At 41.7% G+C, this 20,479-nt stretch overlaps 1 protein-coding gene across 1 annotated transcript; it reads right to left on the reverse strand.

The window, feature by feature from the left end:
• Nucleotides 1-605: 605 nt before the first annotated feature.
• UNC93B1 (unc-93 homolog B1, TLR signaling regulator) lies at nucleotides 606-9,107 on the reverse strand. The gene is made up of 12 exons (XM_063289001.1): nucleotides 8,940-9,107; nucleotides 8,398-8,501; nucleotides 6,641-6,782; nucleotides 5,082-5,235; nucleotides 4,782-4,943; nucleotides 4,281-4,410; nucleotides 3,983-4,076; nucleotides 3,701-3,825; nucleotides 2,937-3,119; nucleotides 2,579-2,852; nucleotides 2,007-2,125; nucleotides 606-1,588 (listed from the first exon to the last, which is right to left on the reverse strand). Exons 1-12 carry the CDS (start codon nucleotides 8,947-8,949, stop codon nucleotides 1,262-1,264), a joined length of 1,824 nt encoding a protein of 607 aa, XP_063145071.1. The 5' UTR covers nucleotides 8,950-9,107; the 3' UTR covers nucleotides 606-1,261.
• Between the last annotated feature and the right edge of the window lie 11,372 nt (nucleotides 9,108-20,479).

Below are 20,479 nucleotides of genomic sequence, written 5' to 3' on the forward strand. Positions count from 1 at the left end.
TGCGTGAGGCCTCCCCATTTGCGTCACAGAGGCTTCATGAAGGTCCTGCAAAGGGCCAGCACCTGCCTTAGCTGGGTGCGCCTCAGCAGCAGCAGGAGGAAGCTGGTGAAGGTCAGCTAGGGCTAGCAGGGTTAGGTGATGGCGGGGTGCAGGGTGGCCAAAAGGGCAGAGATGGGGGGAGGTAGGTGAGTGGGGGGAGCTAAAGCAGAGGTGAGTGTGGCAGGGCAGGAGAAGCGTGAGGTCCTCCCCTAATGACAATGCAGTCCTTGCCTATTGACCGCAATCAGGACTACCAGAACTGCCATTGCTAAGCAGTGCAGTCATGTGACATTTCGCCTAATGACTGCTTCACTTAGGGATGGAAATTCTCCTCCCAATTAGGGTAGTTAAGCACTACCCATATAGCCCTTTTTTGTTTGTTTGTTTGAGACAATGCCATCAGCCATGACTGATGATTGGTATCATCGGAGTCTTCTGGCACAACATCAGTGGCAGCTTGGATCTGGTAATACAGTATAGAACATCATCTATTTTAGCTTATCTATGTAGTTAGATCCCTTTTCCCAGGTTTCTAGATAGTATATTATTTTGATCACACTCAAAACTTGCAGAAAGATATGTTAATGTTAGATACCAGTGATAGCTACTTATCAGTTGTCTCTCTTCTTTATAGACTACTACTGAGACACTTTGAGAAAAAAGTGTTATCTGGGATAGTTCTAAGTTGCCAGAATTGAATGTAAAGCTTTGCTAAATTGTTTACTTGGCATTTCCAGCTAATTTGTTATTTATTATACTCATGGGAGCTTTCACTTTAGAAATTGATTTAATATATTTTTGTATATATCCTTGCAATATACTGTAAAATTTCTCTCTTTGTATATCTAAATTATAAGGAAGTTCAGTATACTCCTCCCTCTCTCTCTGCTTCCCAAGGGTTATCTCGTAAGTACCTGATACCCATCTTTCAAAATCCATTAAGGCTGTTTCAAGGGGATGTACTTGGCTACTTAGTATCTCCCACTGTTAGAGGATGAGGACAAAGCAGGGGGAAGTCTTAAAATCTTGGCTAAATGACCTATTCCCTAGGCTAAAACCTGCACCCCAAGGATATAATTCAAGTCTTTCCAACGTTAAGACATTACAGGACCAATAACAAAAAGAGAATTTTAGTGATGTACAGAGAAGTTGAAATCTAAGGCCTTGAGACTCATAGCTCTTGACCCCTATGGCAAGTGGGACAGTGAAAGCAAAGCAAGAACTACCCCATGTTATCCCCAACCTCCTCCCCTAAGGCCTCCTCATAGGCACGTTGTTTCCTCCGCCGAGGACAGTGTGGTGGGCCATCGGGTTCATCGGCTTCTGCCTCCTCCTCTAAGGAGTCAGTCTGCTCCCCCTCTTCCTCCTCCTCCTCTGAATCAGTGGCATCAGAATTGTCCTCCTCCAGGTAGCGGTAACCTTGCACTTTGTGCCGGGGCTTGGGAATCTTAGGGAGACGGTGGATAACACCCCGGGCTATCTTGCGTTCCATCCACAAGTAGAAGAACACTGCAGCAACCAAAGTAACAAGCAGGATGGATAATTTAGCCTGGAAGGAAAAGCCTCCATTAGTTAAAGGACAGCAAAATTTAGGTGTTCCTTCATTCTGTCCTGAACCTTCTCCAGGAGGAAGTTGGCTAGAGAGAATTGAAAGTTAGACAAAATGTCTTGCCGTGCTGTAGAGTTCTTTCCCTTTTATTGCCAGGTAGGTAAAGGAATGCAAACACAATCAAGGCAGGGTTGGGTTTCTTTCTCATGCTTTTCTCTTTCTCAGGACAGAGTAATCTTTTCTGACAGTCTCCCCTTAATGGTTTCCTCATTTCTTCACTCTTCCCAGGTCAGGTTCACACTAGGTTAAGGAAATTCTCCTCCTTTCCCACTTTATACCTTACCTGCATTTAACCAAAGAATGTGCTCTATCCTTCAACCTGTGAGAATTCTCTTCTATGCCTGGCTACCTCACTCACCTTCATGGGCAGATTAGACCAGTGATAAACAACAAACATGGCCAAGGCTTGCCACCAATGGTAGATGGTGAAGATGAAGTCTTGCCGTTCTTTGTCTTCATAAAGCATCCCCAGGAGGGCTGAAGGAAAGGAGCGGTGTGTCATCAGAATTGTGAGACTGATTTCTCTCTCTCTCTCTCTCTCTCTCTCTCTCTCTCTCTTTCATCAGTAACCCAATACTGGCTGGTTGGAAAGTTTGTTAGAGAGGATGGGGGAACACATAGCTAACAAGAAAGCACCCAAAGGTGCAAACCACTGACAAAGAGTTCATCTTTCTCTGTTAGTGAAGAGTGAAGATGTTCAGATAAGAAACAGTTCAAAAACTTAATTTTATACTTTTTAAGCATTTAGAAGCAATGTTCAGCTAATCACCATGTACCATGGACATTGCTTTTACTAACTCTTTTTACTATTCAGCTTGGCTTGATGTACTTCCTGCTCCAGAGAGAGCCCAGCAAGTACCACGGCTAGACATTCAGTCTGGAGCAGAACAGGAGAGGGACCAGTAACACAAAGCAACATTATTTACTCACTGCTGAGCCCTGTCTTGTTGAGGGCACTGCCAAGGCCCCAGAAAGCAGCCACCAGGTAGATTATGGGTGCTTCAGCTAAATTTTTGGCCTGAGGCTCCCAGCAGAAGAGGGCAATCAAGATGATGGCATGAACAGAAGCTCCAGTAAGCAGAGGAACTTGGCGGGGTAGCCTCAGCATAGCCAGTGCCAAGGTAGAGCAGACAGCTGATGAGATTCCATAAGCAGTGAGGATATAAGCCATGCGTTCCAGGCCAATAGAACAGACACCATAGCCCTGTAATGCATAGAGAAAGAAAGCATTAGCTAATGCCACTTCGTTGTGTACTCAGTCCCTCCTATCCGAGAAGCTTAGACTTACCAAAGTAAAGCCAGTGCAGAGGAAAACCACTTCAAAGCCACTGTAGATGAAGAAGAGGAGGAGGTGGCGCAGACGGTAATCTCGCATGTGCTTGAAAGGCAGCTGGAAGATGTTGCCCCATCCAATGCTACGTAGATCTATCTCCTCAGTGGGGCGATAGGCAGAGCCACAAAGAATCAACACCTATAGAAACAAAAGGCCATTTGGGGGTGACAAGGACAGGGAAGAAGTAGATCTCTTGACTTTTTCCCACTTTCCCTGTGCCAGTGAGAGCAAATTATTTGGGTCAGGGAAATACATTTAGATCATGTTACTCATACTGAATAAATCTGCCTAAATATTAGAGAGCACAGAAAGAATGAACTCAAAAGGGGGCTAGCATTTTCAATGGCAGCCCTATCTCAGGTTTAATTCCACTCCCTGCAAAGCAAAATAGAGAAGTAGATTATTTCTGATCATCTTTATAACTGTAATACAGATTAACTCCTTGCCATACTAAGGGACTGTTTACAGCCTAGCCACTTTTGTCATAGTGCAACAGGACAGCCATGTATTTTTACATACATCCTCCTGCATCTGTATAATGCCCTGGGATCAGAACTGTGTTGCCGTCCCATGCAAAATGGGAACATGTTAATCAACCAACACATTTGATTATTCCAGATGGGAATGAAGCTGGCTTATAGAAGATAATACTTTTGCCAGCAGTTTCACAATCTAAAGATAGAAAGTTAGCCAACCTTTGCTAACTTTGCAGCACATACCAGAAGCATGGAGAGGAAGGCTACTCCCATCAGCACACTCTCCACTGTGATGAGCTCACTGCTGCGAGGCAATTTCTGGAGAACTGTGGTGTTGAACCCAATGAGGATCCCATCACTTGCAGTCCCTGGAGAAGAAAGAGATCTTGGGCTAAGGGGAGGCCCCAGTTGGACAAGGAGTGGGGAACAGAATGAGATGGAGCTACAGGTGATTAAGGCTTCCCAAGGGAAAAGCCAGTTATGTGTCAAGCTGGCCAAACTAGAGCTGCCATCTTAGATACTCACCACAGTGCCTGACATTGAAAAGTGTGTGGTTCAGCTCAAAGAGATAATTCTTCAGGAAGAAAAACATGGGAAACTGGGCACAGACAAAGCTCAACTGGAAAACAGGAGTGGAAGAAACTGTCAGCCTCACCAAGGGTGGGAGAAAAGGAAATTAAAAGCCACACAGAGGACCTTTCTGAAGTGTTGAACTTAGCAATAGAGCTGTCATTTCCCAGCTGACAAGGGAGGACAGCATAGAGCACTACCTACCATCTCTTCCTCCCCCAAACCCACTAGGTTCTGTTGGCAGAGCTCTCACATAGAAGAAGCCATAGAAGACTGCCTCGAAGGCAATGATGTAGGAATTGTAGGCCCCACGTGGTGCCCGTTTCTGCTCCTGGACATGTTCCAGATTGTAATTCACAAATTCATAGTATTTCTGTGCCATCCTGTTGGAAGAGAGGTGCAGAAAGAGAGTTTATGAGTTGGCCTGGCAGGACAGAGCATAGCTTCCTGTTTCCTGGAGACAGCTGTAAAGCCTAAGCTAAACTGTACATTATTTCTCTACATGGGAGCAGCCACAAATTGCTTACACAGAGCAGAAGCATCCAAAGGGTTGGTAACTCATTTCCCCCCCCACCACCCACAGAATGGGAAAGAGTCTCAATACCAGGGCCAGCCTGGGAAACAGTACGAGTAAGGATGATGTACCAGTAAGGAGACCCATCAAGCTGGCAGAGAGCTTCATAAATATGATAAAGCCAGCCTTTTAGCTGAGTGTCTTTTCTCCTTCTCAGCCTAATCTTTGCAACTGGCTCACCGGAGGATGTAGTTGCCCAGAGATGCCCAAAGAGGTACAATGGCAGCTCCAATTGCCACTGCAGATGGCACCAAAGTATAGTAGCGCTCCCAGTAGTTAGTGGAGACAAAAAGCGCGTAGATGCCCACTGCCAAGAACAGCATCCACTTAGTGCCAAAAAATCTGGAAAGATAAAGAAAGATGCCTGGATTCTGGATGATACGAATATCCAGCTTTAGAACTCTTAAAGCTCTAGAACCACAGTTCAAGGACTGTGGATATTGGGAAGACGAAAGAAAATGACCCAGCACAGAGCACTACCTGATGAATATTGGAGTATAGAGAAGTGCAGCAATGGGTGTGATGCTGATGCCCAACAGCATTTTGCTATCAATATTCTGCAGCCCAAGGTTGCTATATTTCACCTCCCGGTAGGTCTCATCATAATGCAAGATGAGCTGCATCTGAAGCAGGCCTGTGGGAGACAACATGGAAACCCAAGGATTAATCCTTTTTGCCCTTGGTCTGTTGTTCAGCTGCTCTAGGAGGCTTCCATCTCCAGCACTGTGTTCATCCATTGCATTAAGCCATAACTATGGTTTACAAATCAAAAGGGCTGAGCTTCCACAGCACACTAATCCCAAACCAAACAAGCTACATTATGACTCTGCATGATGTGTGAACTGAGTTATAGTGATGCTCAGAAAAAAAAACAAACTTGTTTCTCCAGGACCCTAATCTGCCTCCTCCTCTCAATAAGGAGCTTATCCCCATCTGAGACTTAACTGTCTTTCCAGAGCAACACAGAATCAACAGCATGAAAGCATAAAACATCTGTCTGAATACATTCTTGGTAGCTCAAAAATCAGCTATAGGTCCTTAATTTGAGATTCTGAAGATGGAACATGGAACCATGTGCACATCAACTCTGAGTTCTAAGCAATAACTCTCCCATATTGCTCTATATTTCTGAAGAATAGAAAAGTAAATGTCTAAACTAGCATCCCTTCTATTTATTTTGGGCACAAGACTGATTCTCTGCAGATCCCCTCTGCTTAAGTTAGAAGTAAGGCAAGTGCTGCAAACAGAGAAGAATCTCATGCAGATTAGATCTGGCAGAATGGTCACGCTCTGTGTTCCTTTGGTGAAGCAGAGTCACCTGGTGGAGCCTAGGAAGCAGAGCCACACTGCAGCTTGTCTTCTCTGTCATGGTGCTACCTTATAGAATAGCCTCCCATGGCAATACGGATGGCCCTGACCCCTTCAGGAAGACCTGTTCGATTAGGGACAAAACAACAAGTACTTTTATAAAAGACCACAAACCTGGTCATTTTGCTGAAAATGGATGAAAAAGGAACTGGTGATTTCTGGATTTGCTGATTAAAAAGGTTTGAATAAGGGAAAAAGGGAACTAATAATGTAATTCTAAAGGGGGAGAAATAATAAAGTTTGTATCTGCGTAAAGAAGATCGGAAACTGTGCCTTTAACTTTTTTCTTTCTTTCTCTATCTGTACTGTTTCTAGCACTTCTTTTATTTTTTTTCTACTTTCTCCTTATATACTCTTCCTTGTTTTTTAATTATGTAAAAATTCTCAATAAAAAAGGGAAGGCTTTTCTCCCATACCGGGGCCAGGATGTTAATGGAGCTGTGGCATGCTTGTGTGTGATCTATGGGTGTACGATTTTTATTGGGGCCTGGACTTTTATTGGGGCCTGGACTTTTCTTTTGTTTCTTTAAATGGATTTTGGTATTTGTATTATGCTTTTATTTTTGTTTGCTACCCATAGTTCCTCTGGTAGATGGGAAGCCATATAAACCTGTCTAACAATCAATCAATCTATGGCAGAAGGAGAAGATGGTGACTCACGCAGTGCCTACCTAGAAAGACTCCATAGGTCAGCATTCCTGCCATGCTGGCTGCCAAAAGATTCTTGACAACCCCAAGACGCTTGCGGCGGAAGTACTTTCGTTCCTCTTCCTCTTCATTGTATTCAGCATGAACCCCCACAAAGTCCTCCAGCTGAAGACAGAAGCATCATGAGGAGTTGGAAAGAGTGCTCTGTGAAGTGGTTAAGACACACAGACAGAGAGACAGACATATCTCACAAAGGAGAGAAGGTGGCCCGCAATCAAAGCTAGGATTACGGCCAGGGAAGGTCAGCAACACTCTGAGTTCTGTTCTCCAGGGCAGGGCTGTTTTGTGGAAGAAACGCAATGAATGCAAGCACGTATAAGTGTGGAGGAGCAGATACACAAACACATACACATGTATGTATGTAAAGGTAAAACTAGCACGATCATAATACAGGCAGATGGCTTCCCCATAACAGATGCCAAAGAAAGGCTGCACCCAATCATACTTTTGCTTCAGTGAAATACACATCCAATTTAAAAACATGTTATTTATCATTTCTATGACATAAATAGAATACATATGGCATTGCTGCAGAGAAAACTTTGCATATGGGAGAGTTAAAAATGAGTTCTTAGGTGGCATTTGACCATGAGATCTAATATACGTGCATTTGTTTGGTACTGGTTTCAAATAACTCAGTTTTCAAAAAATAAAAGTTTTTTTTTTGTTTAAATGACATGTTAATAGTGCTATGGATGAGACTGCTTTTAAAGTGATACATTCCTGCACTTGAATGCTTTGTGCAAGATATGGTCATTCTGTAACAATGTTGAAGAAAATGAAAAAAAGAAAAAAGAAAAAAGCAAGGATTGTATCCAATCCTGTTCAGAGCCAATTTGGAAGGCACACAAGAGTGCAGGTTACAATCAGGGAAGAAAATGTCCCCCTAGCATTTGTAAGGGTAGTAAACACATCAAGCTGGCAAAGACTGTTTTCATCACCTTGACAAAATACTGCAGCTTAAGCATTGGGAAAACGCCATATTCCAGCTCTAAAACAGGCACTTCCCTGAGCAAGGTTGTCCATGAAGGCTGAAACTTACGGGAAACAATTGTATATTTATGTTGCTAAAAGCTGGTTTAAAGTCACACTGCAAAATATTACTTCATTCATACACACACACACACACACACACACACACACACTCCACCCATCCATCCATCTATGACTGAGTGGGTTTCATTTCTGCAGCACTAGTTCTGAAAGAATAAGAATGAAGGAGGTAATCACTTGTCACATGTTAATCTTTCCCCCCCCAAAGTAGTATGTTGCTTAAACTCTCTAAATGATTTACAACAAATGTAATACACAAGCACACACCCTACACAAGACAATTTCCTTAAGAGTAACCTTTTCCTGTCTGGGAACTGATGGAAGCTGAAATCCCACACCTCTGAGGAGCACCAGGTTGAGGAAGACTACCTTGGGTTATTAAAAAGTTAGATATACTTAAGCCAAGCTGGCCACACAGTGATTTCATAGACACATCCATATAGTTAGTGGGTTTCCCCCCCCAACAATGTATAAGTTATTCTCCATTGTCTTATTTTGGGATGCTTTTATGACTTCCTGGGCTAGCTAACCTGCTCTCATCCCACTTAGCTTCTCAAGCCAGAGTCGCAGCTGGCGAGAAGGGCGGCGATGTAAATCGAAGGAAGGAAGGAGCGAGCCGGGCTCATCCAGGTCTCGGATATTACTGAGCGGGGAAAGTATTTCTTACCTGCACGTCTGCCCCATTGAGGACAGGCCCGTTCATTACGTCATCAATGTCGCGTCCCTCAGGAGGCAACCCGCCCTGCCGCGGCTCTTCGTACGCGCTGACACCTGTAGGAAACATTCAGAGGAAACGAAAGTGCAACAAGTCCAAAGCCCGTTACCAGGACTGCTTTCTGGTCTGACAGTGACAACAAGCCTCGCTCTTGGGTCTGGGGCGCAGGGTTTCTCCTTTGTACAATGCACGCTCACTGGTGGACTTCCTCTTTACTCCCAAACCTTCTGCGGTTCCACAGAGCAGCGGATGTCCGAGGCAAGCGGACAACGGGGAAGGAAAAAGACCGTTCAAGTAAAGGCTAAAGCGAGACATCTTCGGACCAGGCTTGTTCTGAGCTGGAGGTAGGGCAGGATTGCGCGCACTGTAGTTTCTAAGAATAAAACCGGAGCCGAGGCAAGACCAGAACCCCCGAAAGAGACGCGCCGACTGGGGAGATCCTTGAGTCGCCCCCAATCCTATTCCCTACTCCCCTGCCCTGAGAGGGGGCGTACCTGGCTCCATGGCTGCTCCCGCTTTGAGGCCAGCTGTCCTACAAGTGCGACAGCCCTCGCAGAATGAAGCAAGACTAAAGTTGTCGGTTTTTTAACACGACCCTCCAGAACCAGAAGCGCAGAGGATTCACTTCGCTTTTCCGCCTCGGGTGAGATGGGCGGGGAGCTACATGCATGGAAACGATCTCTTAAAGGGATAGGACAGCCCGGCGCTCAGGGGTTGCGCGTTCTCTCGCTCTTTCGTGTGCGAGAGAATTAGACAGACCGCGTTCATACATTATCTAATTTGCTGATTGTATAAATCACAGTTGGCTGAATTGGCACAGCATTGTTGTTGTTTATTCGTTCAGTCACTTGCGACTTTTCGTGGCTTCATGGACCAGCCCACGCCAGAGCTTCCTGTCGGTCGTCAAAATCCCCAGCTCCCCCAGGGACGAGTCCGTCACCTCTAGAATATCATCCATCCACCTTGCCCTTGGTCGGCCCATCCTCCTTTTGCCTTCCACTCTCCCTAGCATCAGCATCTTCTCCAGGGTGTCCTGTCTTCTCATTATGTGGCCAAAGTATTTCAGTTTTGCCTTTAATATCGTTCCCTCAAGTGAGCAGTCTGGCTTTATTTCCTGGAGGATGGACTGGTTTGATCTTCTTGCAGTCCAAGGAACTCTCAGAATTTTCCTCCAACACCACAGTTCAAAAGCATCCATCTTCCTTCTCTCAGCCTTCCTTATGGTCCAGCTCTCGCAGCCATATGTTACTACGGGGAACACCATTGCTTTAACTATGCGGACCTTTGTTGTCAGTGTGATGTCTCTGCTCTTAACTATTTTATCGAGATTGGTCATTGCTCTTCTCCCAAGGATTAAGCGTCTTCTGATTTCCTGACTGCAGTCAGCATCTGCAGTAAACTTCACACCTAGAAATACAAAGTCTTTTACTGCTCCTTCATTTTCTCCCTCTATTTGCCAGTTATCAATCAAGCTGGTTGCCATAATCTTGGTTTTTTTGAGGTTTAGCTGCAAGCCAGCTTTTGCATTTTCTTCTTTCACCTTCATCATAAGGCTCCTCAGTTCCTCTTCGCTTTCAGCCATCAAAGTGGTATCATCTGTATATCTGAGATTGTTAATGTTTCTTCCAGAGATTTTAACTCCAGCCTTGGATTCCTCAAGCCCAGCATGTCGCATGATGTGTTCTGTGTACAAGTTGAATAGGTAGGGTGAGAGTATACAGCCCTGCCATACTCCTTTCCCAATCTTAAACCAGTCTGTTGTTCCGTGGTCTGTTCTTACTGTTGCTACTTGGTCGTTATACAGATTCTTCAGGAGGCAGACAAGATGACTTGGTATCCCCATACCACTAAGAACTTGCCACAATTTGTTATGGTCCATACAGTCAAAGGCTTTAGAATAGTCAATAAAACAGAAATAGATGTTTTTCTGAAACTCCCTGGCTTTTTCCATTATCCAGCGGATATTGGCAATTTGGTCCCTAGTTCCTCTGCCTTTTCTAAACCCAGCTTGTACATCTGGCAATTCTCACTCCATGAACTGCTGAATTCTCCCTTGCAGGATCTTGAGCATTACCTTACTGGCATGTGAAATGAGTTCCACTGTTTGATAGTTTGAACATTCTTTAGTGTTTCCCTTTTTTGGTATGGGGATATAAGTTGATTTTTTCCAGTCTGATGGCCATTCTTGTGTTTTCCAAATTTGCTGGCATATAACATGCATTACCTTGACAGCATCATCTCGCAAGATTTTGAACAGTTCAGCTGGGATGCCGTCGTCTCCTGCTGCCTTGTTATTAGCAATGCTTCTTAAGGCCCACTCAACCTCACTCTTCAGGATGTCTGGCTCTAGCTCACTGACCACACCATCAAAGCTATCCCCGATATTGTTATCCTTCCTATACAGGTCTTCCGTATATTCTTGCCGCCTTTTCTTGATCTCTTCTTCTTCTGTTAGGTCCTTGCCATCTTTGTTTTTGATCATACCCATGGCACAGCATGTTAAACTACAAATCATGATTTATTTATTTTCTATCCCCCCTTTATTATTTCTATAAATAACTCAAGGTGGCGAGCATACCTAATACTCCTTCCTCCTCACACCGCAATAGCTGAGCTCACACAAGTGTATCCAAAACTATACCATATTTTGATTTAGCATAATGGGTAATCCCAGCTGATGTGTGTTTAAATTTGTACCTTCATTTTTTTCTTTTTTCTCTGTATTTTATTTTATTAAAAGTTTTAAAGAGAACATAAAAACCTAACACGAATACAGAATAAAAAGAACAAAGAAAGAGAGAAAGAAGAAAGAAAAAAACGAAAGTGCAGAAAAAAGAATAAAAAGAAATAGAAGAAGCTTCTGATTTCCTTTCCAGAAAATATAAGTATGATTACAAAATTAACTCTTACTGTATGATTACAAAACCCCCCACTTTTTTCTATTCAATTTTTTTTCTAATCATCGAAACCACAAGTCATAAGTGCATTTTTTTTCTGTTTCATGCAAAAAGTCTATAAGGGGTTTCCAGTCAGCCATAAATGTAGATATTGTCTTTTCTCTAGTCAAAGAAGTTAATTTAGCCATCTGCAAGTTCCGTCATCTTCACCAACCATTCCTCCATTGTGGGTAGTGTTGAACCTTTCCAATTTTTAGCATATAATAATCTTGCTGCAGTTGTCATATATAAAAACATAGTTCCATAATTTTTTTCTAGTTGCCTGTCCATTGTTCCCAAAAGAAAAGCCTCTGGTTTCAATTGTACTTTACTCTTCAAAATCTTCTGAATTAATGTATGTATTTGAATCCAATTTTTTTGGCTTTTTTACACATCCATCAAACATGATAAAATGTCCCTTCATGTTGTTTACATTTCCGACAAAGATTTAAGTACCTTTATATATTCTAGACAATTTCTCTGGTGACAAATACCAATGATACATCATTTTATAAAAATTCTCTTTAAGGTTAGAACATAATGTAAATTTCAGTTCTTTCAGCCTCATATTTTCCCATTGTTCCATTTGTATATTGTAACCAAAATGTTTAGCCTATTTTATGTTGCATTCTTTTTCTTTTTCTCTCATATTTCAACAAAAGTTTATACATTTTAGTAATAACATATTCATCATTAGTACTAATTCTGTTTGAAACTCAGTCTTACATTATTTCAAACCATAAATTCTTTTATCCACTTTAAATCTTTCTGATAATTGTACATAAGAAAACCATTGACAATGACCTTGTTCTATTGTCAAATCTTCTCTTGATTTTATTTTACAGTCTCCTTGAGAAAATTCTAGTAAATCACGGTAAGTTAACCATTTATGTTTACTTATCATTTCTCATCTATAAAATGTTTCTTGTGCTGAAAGTCACAAAGGTATTTTTGGGCAGAACCTAAATTTATATTTATCCCATGCTCTAAGAAAGTCCCGCCTGACATAATGATTTTTGAAATCTACATTAACCTTAGCTTTGTCATACCACAGCTATCCATGCCATCCAAATCTCAGATCATATCCTCCTAACTCCAATAGCCTTCTATTTCTTAACAACACCCACACCCACTCTTTCATCCAAACTAAACAACAGGCAGCAAAATATAATTTTAAATCTGGTAGACCCAATCCTCCTCTTTCCTTTGCATCTTGTAGTACCTTATATTTAACTTGTGGTTTTTTCCCCCTGCCATACAAATTTAGATATCCTTCTGCTGTTGTTTAAATGGTTATATCAGTCATAGGCTGACCATATTTCCTTGAGACAAAAATGGGACATTGGGATGGCAAAACGGGATGGAGTTAAAAATGGGACATTGGGATGGTAAAATGGGGCAGGGCTGAGTGACGGGCTGGATCGGCAGGCAGGAACTTCTCCGGTTTTCTTGGGCTGGGAATCTTTGGATTTCTTCATTTGCAAGAGCCAAGGCTGGGCTGGAGAGTTTAGTGAATGGTTGTTCTTGACAAGCCGTTCCTCCTCTGGCTGTGCTTTTACGTTCTTTTCTTCCCGCCGTTTCAAGGCAGGAGCCAATCGGCTTGCCCTTTGATCACCGCCTATCAGCTGATCCTGTTTTTTTCTTTTAGGTTTCCTGCCAGGTTTAGCTCTGCGGCTTTTTTCCTGCCATTTTCTGCTGAGCTCCCCCTCTGTCCACTCAAAGTCAATCTGCATTCTGACAGGTTCGCGGGAACTTTCAAATTTTTAAGTAAGGTTTTTAAGAAAACGGGACAAAACAGACATTTATATTAAAAGGACAGGACGGTCTGGAAATGTTAAAAAAACAGGACTGTCCCATTCAAAACAGGACATATAGTCAGCCTAATCAGTCATCAGAAGAGTTATTGTCTGAAACAAAAATAACATTCTAGGTAAAACATTCATCTTAATCACAGAAATTCTACCCATCAGTGACAATTGTAATTTGTCTCAGTCTTGACTCCTGACACTGCCTGGACTAGTGCCTACAGTTTTCTTGGCAACATTTTCATGAGTGGTTTGCCATTGCCTCCTTCTAGGGCTGAGAGAGAGTGACTGGCCCAATGTCACTCAGCTGGCTTCGTGCTTAAGGAGGAACTAGAACTCTCGGTCTCCTGGTTTCTAAAACATTGGATTCATTGAGTAACAGGGCTTTTAGCTCAAGAAATTCCCCTTTGTAGTATTAGAGTCAGGACGCTGATACATATATTCTCCAGATCCAGGAGGGCCGCAGATGTAGTGCATAACCCTGTAATAGAAGATTAACACTGGGATTCCTGCAGAGCATGAAATTGCTGCATAGAGTCCCATTGGTTCACTGTGGGTCAGTAATTGTGGCTGTTTTGAAATGTCCCATCAGTAAATACAAAAAGTATATCTTTGAAACACGTTTTCACTTCATATCGGAAGCAGGGCTTCACCCACCTGCCAGGGCTGTGGCTACTTGGCCCATGGATCTTTGGTATGCTGTTGCTGCTGCATCTATGGGCAAGATTAGCTAGAGGTTGATATGAAAGTCAGGTTACTCCATACTCACCACTTTGAGGTCCTCAGAAGAAAGGAGCAATGCCAGTATGAATTTGAACTGACGAGCTTCTTAGGGAGGACCTGAGCTGTGGGTGAGGATGGTTTTGGCAGTGAGTCCTGGTGTATCACATTTGGTATTCCATTAGTGCACCGCTTCATCCGCTGAAGGAATCACAACTTCCTGTCAGAACTTTGAGGTAGTTCAGATCAGGAAATAGATACCACAAGAAATATAACTCTACTTTATTGATACAGGCTATAGTACAGAATCTTGAAAGCCTGACAGTGGTTCCCCTTTCCTCCCTCTTATACCAAGAAAGTTAAGGCCGAGCCAGTTTAAGTTTCTTTCTAATGTTCTCTTCCTGTAAAAAAAATCATGTTTTATTAACTACCATTGCATACTTTCTCCAGTATCATATCTGAGGTTCTATATACTTCCTTCTTGATTTTCCCTGGCTTTATACACCCAGCCCATCTTATGCTCTCTGGTTGCCAAATATCTCCAGATTGTTTCTAATATGAAGAGGAAAGCCAACTATGCTCACCATTGTTAGTTATAATACCACAGTAGAATAAGTAGAAAAGACTCAGATGTGTGTTGGACTTAAATATTCAACAGCCAGCATGGTCATCAGCTGATAATTATGGGAGTTGGTTCAACGTGGAGAACACCAGGTTGGGGAAGAGTAGAAGTGTAGCTTCTTCCCTCTTAATTTCTACTCTCTCTCCATACATGGCTCTCAATTTCAGGTCAGATTCACTATAATTGATTTCTGCTCCCAAAGCAAAGTAATAAAAAAAAAGTCTCTATAGTTGGTTGCTTTGTCCTAGTGCTGCAGCTGTTTTTTTTTTTTCCTTTAAGAATTTCCTTTAAGCCTTGATGACTTCTGGCAGGGACATGGGTGACTGAACAGCTGTGCCTGTGGGCTCCGTGGACAGAACTGACAACGAGGCAGTTTTTTGGGCTCAGGCAGGCTTTTTCCTGGAGCCCAGAAGCGTCTTCATGAATAAAGAAAACACTTGGAATCGTCCCATCTGCCCTCCAGGATGGCGACTTGCAGCCAGAGAATCGCAAACAGCGTTTGTGCTAATCTGGTAAGAGCTGCCTGGAGGCTGGACATCACCATTTCCAAGCTGCACTGTAGCCCTAAACAGACACTAAGTTGAGCCACCCCATTTCTAAATCACCCAATTTATATATTTTTAAAGTTCATGTACCCTAAGAGAGGCTTTTTACAGCAAGGAGAAGTGATCTCTCTTGGTGCTTATTGTTATTTTTAGGATTAATTTAAAAAAAAATCTTTTAAAGTTTTGGCTTGTTTCCCATTCAAGTACTAAGGAGGATTGAGAATAAATAATTGCTTCCCTGTTATTATTTTTGTATTGAATTTGAAGAATTTAATATTTTCCTACACGTTGAATCTGCTGTTTTGAATCTTCAGCTTTCTGTTGCCACTTTCCTTGGGAGCTGCCTGTTAACATGCATTCATTTCTGTCAACATCTTTCAGAAATTTTCCATTAACTCATTAACTCCTACTTTCACCAGCCAAGTATCTACAGTAGGGGGCGCCATAATCTACTTCCTGAAACATGGAAGACTGCAAGCAGACTTTCAGAGTTCCCTTGTGAGCTTAAACAGTCTTTTAAACAGATCTTTTTCGATTCCTGTCAAGCTATTTTGCAAGATATTTGAGACATTGTAAAAAATATCAGCTTTAAAATGTGTCATCTGGCTGGGGATGTCATGGAAGAAGTTGAGGCACCCAACAACAGTAGAAATGCTTCTACTGATAGTGAGATTGAGGCTTTTGCTGATGATGACCAGATTGTGGAACTGAAGGAATTAAATGGGCAGATTGAATTGCAAATCATAAATGGAATTGTTGTTCTGATGGAAAGTTATAGGAAAGAAGGATTTTTTTTTCTATGGGAGGTTTTTTGCTGAGAAGTTGGACTTTTTAAGGGGGGCAGTTGGGCTCTTTGGTCTCTCTGTGAAAAATGCCTTGTGTTTATTGTGGAGATATATGAATGCTTTGGTCTATTTTGAAGTAAAGGGTAAGGATTTGAGAATGTTTATCTGGATTACTTTGGAGGCTTTTTTGACTTCATACTCTTCTTTAATGATTTGGATTAAGATTAATAAGGTATAAACAATAAATGCTGGTTTTAGGTTTAATAGAATTAAGATTGTTATAACCGCAGTATTATTAATTATAAGAGCAGACAGTTTGTATGCTTTTTAGTTTGATTTTTATTATGGTGGACAGAAATGTTTAGAATAGTGGTAGGAAGGAAATAATTAAATAAATGTTTTTGGGGGGAAGTTGATTAGGAGGTTTATATATATATATTTATATATAAGGGGAAGGAGCAATTGCATTTAGTGATTTTTATAATGTGCTAATGGAATGATTTATAGAAATAATGTGATTTTGGTCTGATTATGGGATTTTGGGATTGATTATGGAAATTGCTGTATATTCTTGTTAAAAGTCAGAAGTCACCTTTTTATGTAATCTTTAAAATTCTTTTTTTCTTGTGTTTTCACATCTTTTTATTTTTGTATTTTTGTTTTTTTTTTTGCTTTTTTGTAGGTTTTATCTTTGCTTTAAATCTAATAAAATTCATATAATAATAATAATAATAATAATAATAATAATAATAATAATAGGAATTAGCCTTGATGACAACAGCATGTAATGTTTCTATGTTTTGCCTAGCACTTTTGTGTGTGGGAAGGGCTGCTGTGGACCAACATTAGAGGCAAATATAGTTTATTCTGTTGTCTCTGTTTCAGATTCCTTATAGCTCAGTGGTCTACTTGCTTCTCATGAGAAGCCCAAGTCTAAGGAGAAACACACAACAGCAATTCATGTGGACACGATACAGTAGGTATGTATAAACATAGGATGTGATGATGGACTCTATCATACAAACCAAAGCTCCATGATTTTTATTGCAGTGAGGCTCAGCAGAAAAGCTTTGCTTTTTCTATTATTTTTTTATTCTTGTTGCCCTTAAAATACGAATTACCAGTTCCTTTGACATGCATCTCCTTTGGTTTGAAAAGTGGTATGTGTTCTATTCAATTTGGAGATCCTCTTAATAATGGGCAAGCTATGAATATGTTAGACAAAGACGTTTATTCCATGACCTAGAGGCAAATCATTTAACATTATCACTCTTCAACTTCAATATATGCCAGCAGCATGTAGAAGGAAGAGTCTTACTGAACAATCAGCCTGAATCCATGCTAAGGATTTTCATGCTAGTACCGTGCGCCATTTCAGGGTCAGCTCCGGATTTGGTTTTTCTCAAATCAGCTATTATACCCCCCCACTCTTTCCTCAAAGGTGGTTCAGCCTCCTGTTTCTATACCTTGCCTCTTCCTATATGTTTAGAATTCATCCCCCAATCCATCCACTGAAGCAATTTGCAACTGAAGTCATAGCTATTGCGAAAAGTACCTATGGCGTATTCCTGGTTCGATGGAATTGGTTGCATCCTCTTATTGATCAGCTGGACAGGAAAAAAAGATGAGTGTTTTTGGGCTCATGGTGATCTCTACGTGTTCTCTGTGTTTCAAGGTCAGCAGAAAGGAAGATGACTGGTCATTTTTAAAGTGTTGTGTGAGGAATGGGGTGCATGTGTGTTGGAAATGCTGGAGGGGTGAATACCAAAGGCTAATTTCTACCATATAGAGCTTGTACCAATGATTTTTAAATGAAAACAATTCAATTATAATTCCCAATTATTACATTCTTCCAAGATAAAATGATTTTTTTTTCTCCGGTAGAAGAAAATCTGACATAGTAAAACCTGTATATTTATATGGGGCATCCAACAGATATCTCATTTTGAAGAAACTCTGTCTGTGAGCAGTGAACAATGACACCTCTGTATTTTTGGAATTTAGCATTTTGTAGTCTCAAGGGCCACCTGTGTGAATGACTAAGTAGGTATAGCTTGATGGTATGCATTTCACACTTTCCAAGTTTCATTTCTGCAGCAAGACATCCATGCTCTCTCCTAATTTCTGCTTTTCAGTCATCTTGAAACTTTCATTTTCAGTTCTGTATACTTCATAGAAATTTAGAAAATGTGTGCCAGATATGATAATTAAAAGAGAGGTAAAAATAGTGACTATGAAATATTGGATTCCAGATAATGATAGTGTACTGCTGACATCATTTGCAACCCGTAAGAACATCTTTTATCAATAAAGTCAGTCAGATCAGTTTGGGCTCCATTGTTGGGACAGAGTATGGTGATGCCCACTTTTCCTGTTACTTTAGATGCTTTTCAGATTGTGGCTCTTGAGGCTGTGAACAAATTTTCTGCAGAGGTGAAGGCAACCACATGGTTAATTGTCCTCCTTGATAATCAAATTTGCCAGGATGTGACAGTCCCATGATTATGGAAGGCAATGCTTCCTTGTGGGAATAAAGTGTTCCCTTTGGCTTAGAGAAGGCAGTTATAAGACCATTATTAAAAGAAATCCATGGAAGAGTCAATACATGTTCCTTCTGCCTATGGTGAGTGAGAAGGCAGTGATCTTGCAACTCCATGTGCATCTGGAAAATATTGTTGATATGGACAGGATACAAAATTGATATTGCTTGGGTCACTTGAGTAGATGACCCCACTGGGAACTGGATGGGGGAAATGTGGCTCTACTCCTCCTCTTGGATCTCTTGCAGCTGTTAACATTAACCATAGCATTAACGTGGATCACTTGGCAAGTTTATGCCTTAGGGACGCTATTTTGCACCACTTCTGGTCCATCCTGGCCCAATCACGTTCAGAAGCTGATTTTGGGGGACTACTGTTTAATGCTTGTTGCCTTAGTTCTGTTGCCTATCCTGTTTAATATTTACATCTGAAAGACGTTGTCCAGCACTTTGGAATGAGGTACCAAAAGTATGTCAGCCCTACTGCTGTTCGTACTCCAACTCCTAAGAAAATAAAAATGATCCCCTTGGCCATTGCCTGTGTTCAGTAATGGGCTGAATGAGAATGAACAAGTTGAACTTAAATCCAGACAAGATAGAGGTGCTGTGGATCATTAGGAAAACAGGCTTTGTGGCTCAGTCTTTTTTGGATGGGGTTCATCCCTCTTGAAAAAGAGGTTAACAGTTTGGGCCTCATTTGTCTCTGGGTTTCTTGGGTAACACTAGCAGCAAAGAGTATGTTTGCACAACTGCATCTATTGCATCAGCTAAAAGACTTCCTGAGCCAGTCAGAAGTTACCCACATCTTGGTCATACTTTGAGTGATTGCCCTAAAGATAGGAAGAAGGGACCCAAACTGAAGCAGCAGCAGCAGCAACAACAGCAACAACAAATCTGGAGACCACAAAGTGAGAGACTCAGCAATGTGACAATAATTAGCATTAGTCCCATAGGCTCCTTTGGCAAGTCTCACCATTAGGGTGTTAAATCTTGATCCTTCTGGGATCTTGTATTTCAGCTAGTGCACTACGAGCATGTCATAGAAGCTGGATAGAAGCACAGGTGGTGTTCCTACTTACGTTCCATCTATCCCTTATTTTTTATATTTTTAATGTATCCAGTAACCGGGTTCTTTGTGGAGATTTCAGATTACTATTTCAAGAATAAAAAAAATAATAAAAGGAAAACCAGCCCATATTATCTGGGCAGAATTTCCAAGAGAAGTTTGATTGGTGATATCCCAAACAGGAAGCTTTCCCATTAATGTTTCCTTCCCTTATTGGTGATATTGTAATGGTTGCCTATTCTGACATACTCAGCCTCACAAGTGGGTTCTTAATGAAAACTGATTTATTGAAAGAATAGTGTGCAAATACAAAGAAAGCTGAGAATGAGCAAAAGCGCGCCAAATACAAACTAACAACCCTCGCTTCAACCCCGGTTCCGCCCTCGCTCCCGCTTAGCAACCACCCCCTCCCAGGTGTTAGCAACCGTTGACCACATCGGCCTGAGAAAGTAACCTTGAACACATTCCATAACCCAAACATACATTCCACATTTACAGCAAGGAGATTACAGCCTGGCACGGCTGGAAATCTCCACTCAGCAAACACGGATCAGGAAAGTGACATGCAAAACGTTACGATGTATTCAGAACATTGGAACGATGAACATGACATACCGCCCCCCTTAAAAAAAAATGTGAAACTAAGGAGCAGGCTTAGCAGGATAGGCAGCATGAAAACGGGTAACTAGAAGAGGGGAGTGAACATCGCGGGCAGCAACCCACTCAGGATGAGGGAAATGTTTCCATCGGACCAGGTATTGCAAAGTAGAATGAAAGCATCGAGAATCCAGAATCTCCTGGACTTCAAAGTGTTGCTGGCCATCAATCATAATGGGAGCAGGCGGTGAGGGTTGTGGGTGCCAGCGATCCAATTGGTGGAAGGGTTTGAGCAAGCTGCAATGAAAAACGGGATGCAAACGTTTAAGATTATGAGGCAAATCTAACTTAAAAGTAACAGGATTAATTTGAGCCACAATAGGGAAGGGGCCCACGAATTTCAGTGCCAACTTCTTAGA

Source organism: Candoia aspera, chromosome 1 (genome assembly GCF_035149785.1).
Source record: "Candoia aspera isolate rCanAsp1 chromosome 1, rCanAsp1.hap2, whole genome shotgun sequence".
In the NCBI taxonomy this organism is placed as follows: domain Eukaryota; kingdom Metazoa; phylum Chordata; class Lepidosauria; order Squamata; family Boidae; genus Candoia; species Candoia aspera.

Bases quoted from the DNA above. Each gene is read 5' to 3' on its own strand.
- UNC93B1 (XM_063289001.1), bottom strand. The intron at 6,783-8,397 runs GTAAGAAATACT...TTCTGTCTTCAG, and splicing joins TCAATGGGGCAGACGTGCAG to CTGGAGGACTTTGTGGGGGT. The intron at 4,944-5,081 runs GTAGTGCTCTGT...TTATCTTTCCAG, and splicing joins TATACTCCAATATTCATCAG to ATTTTTTGGCACTAAGTGGA.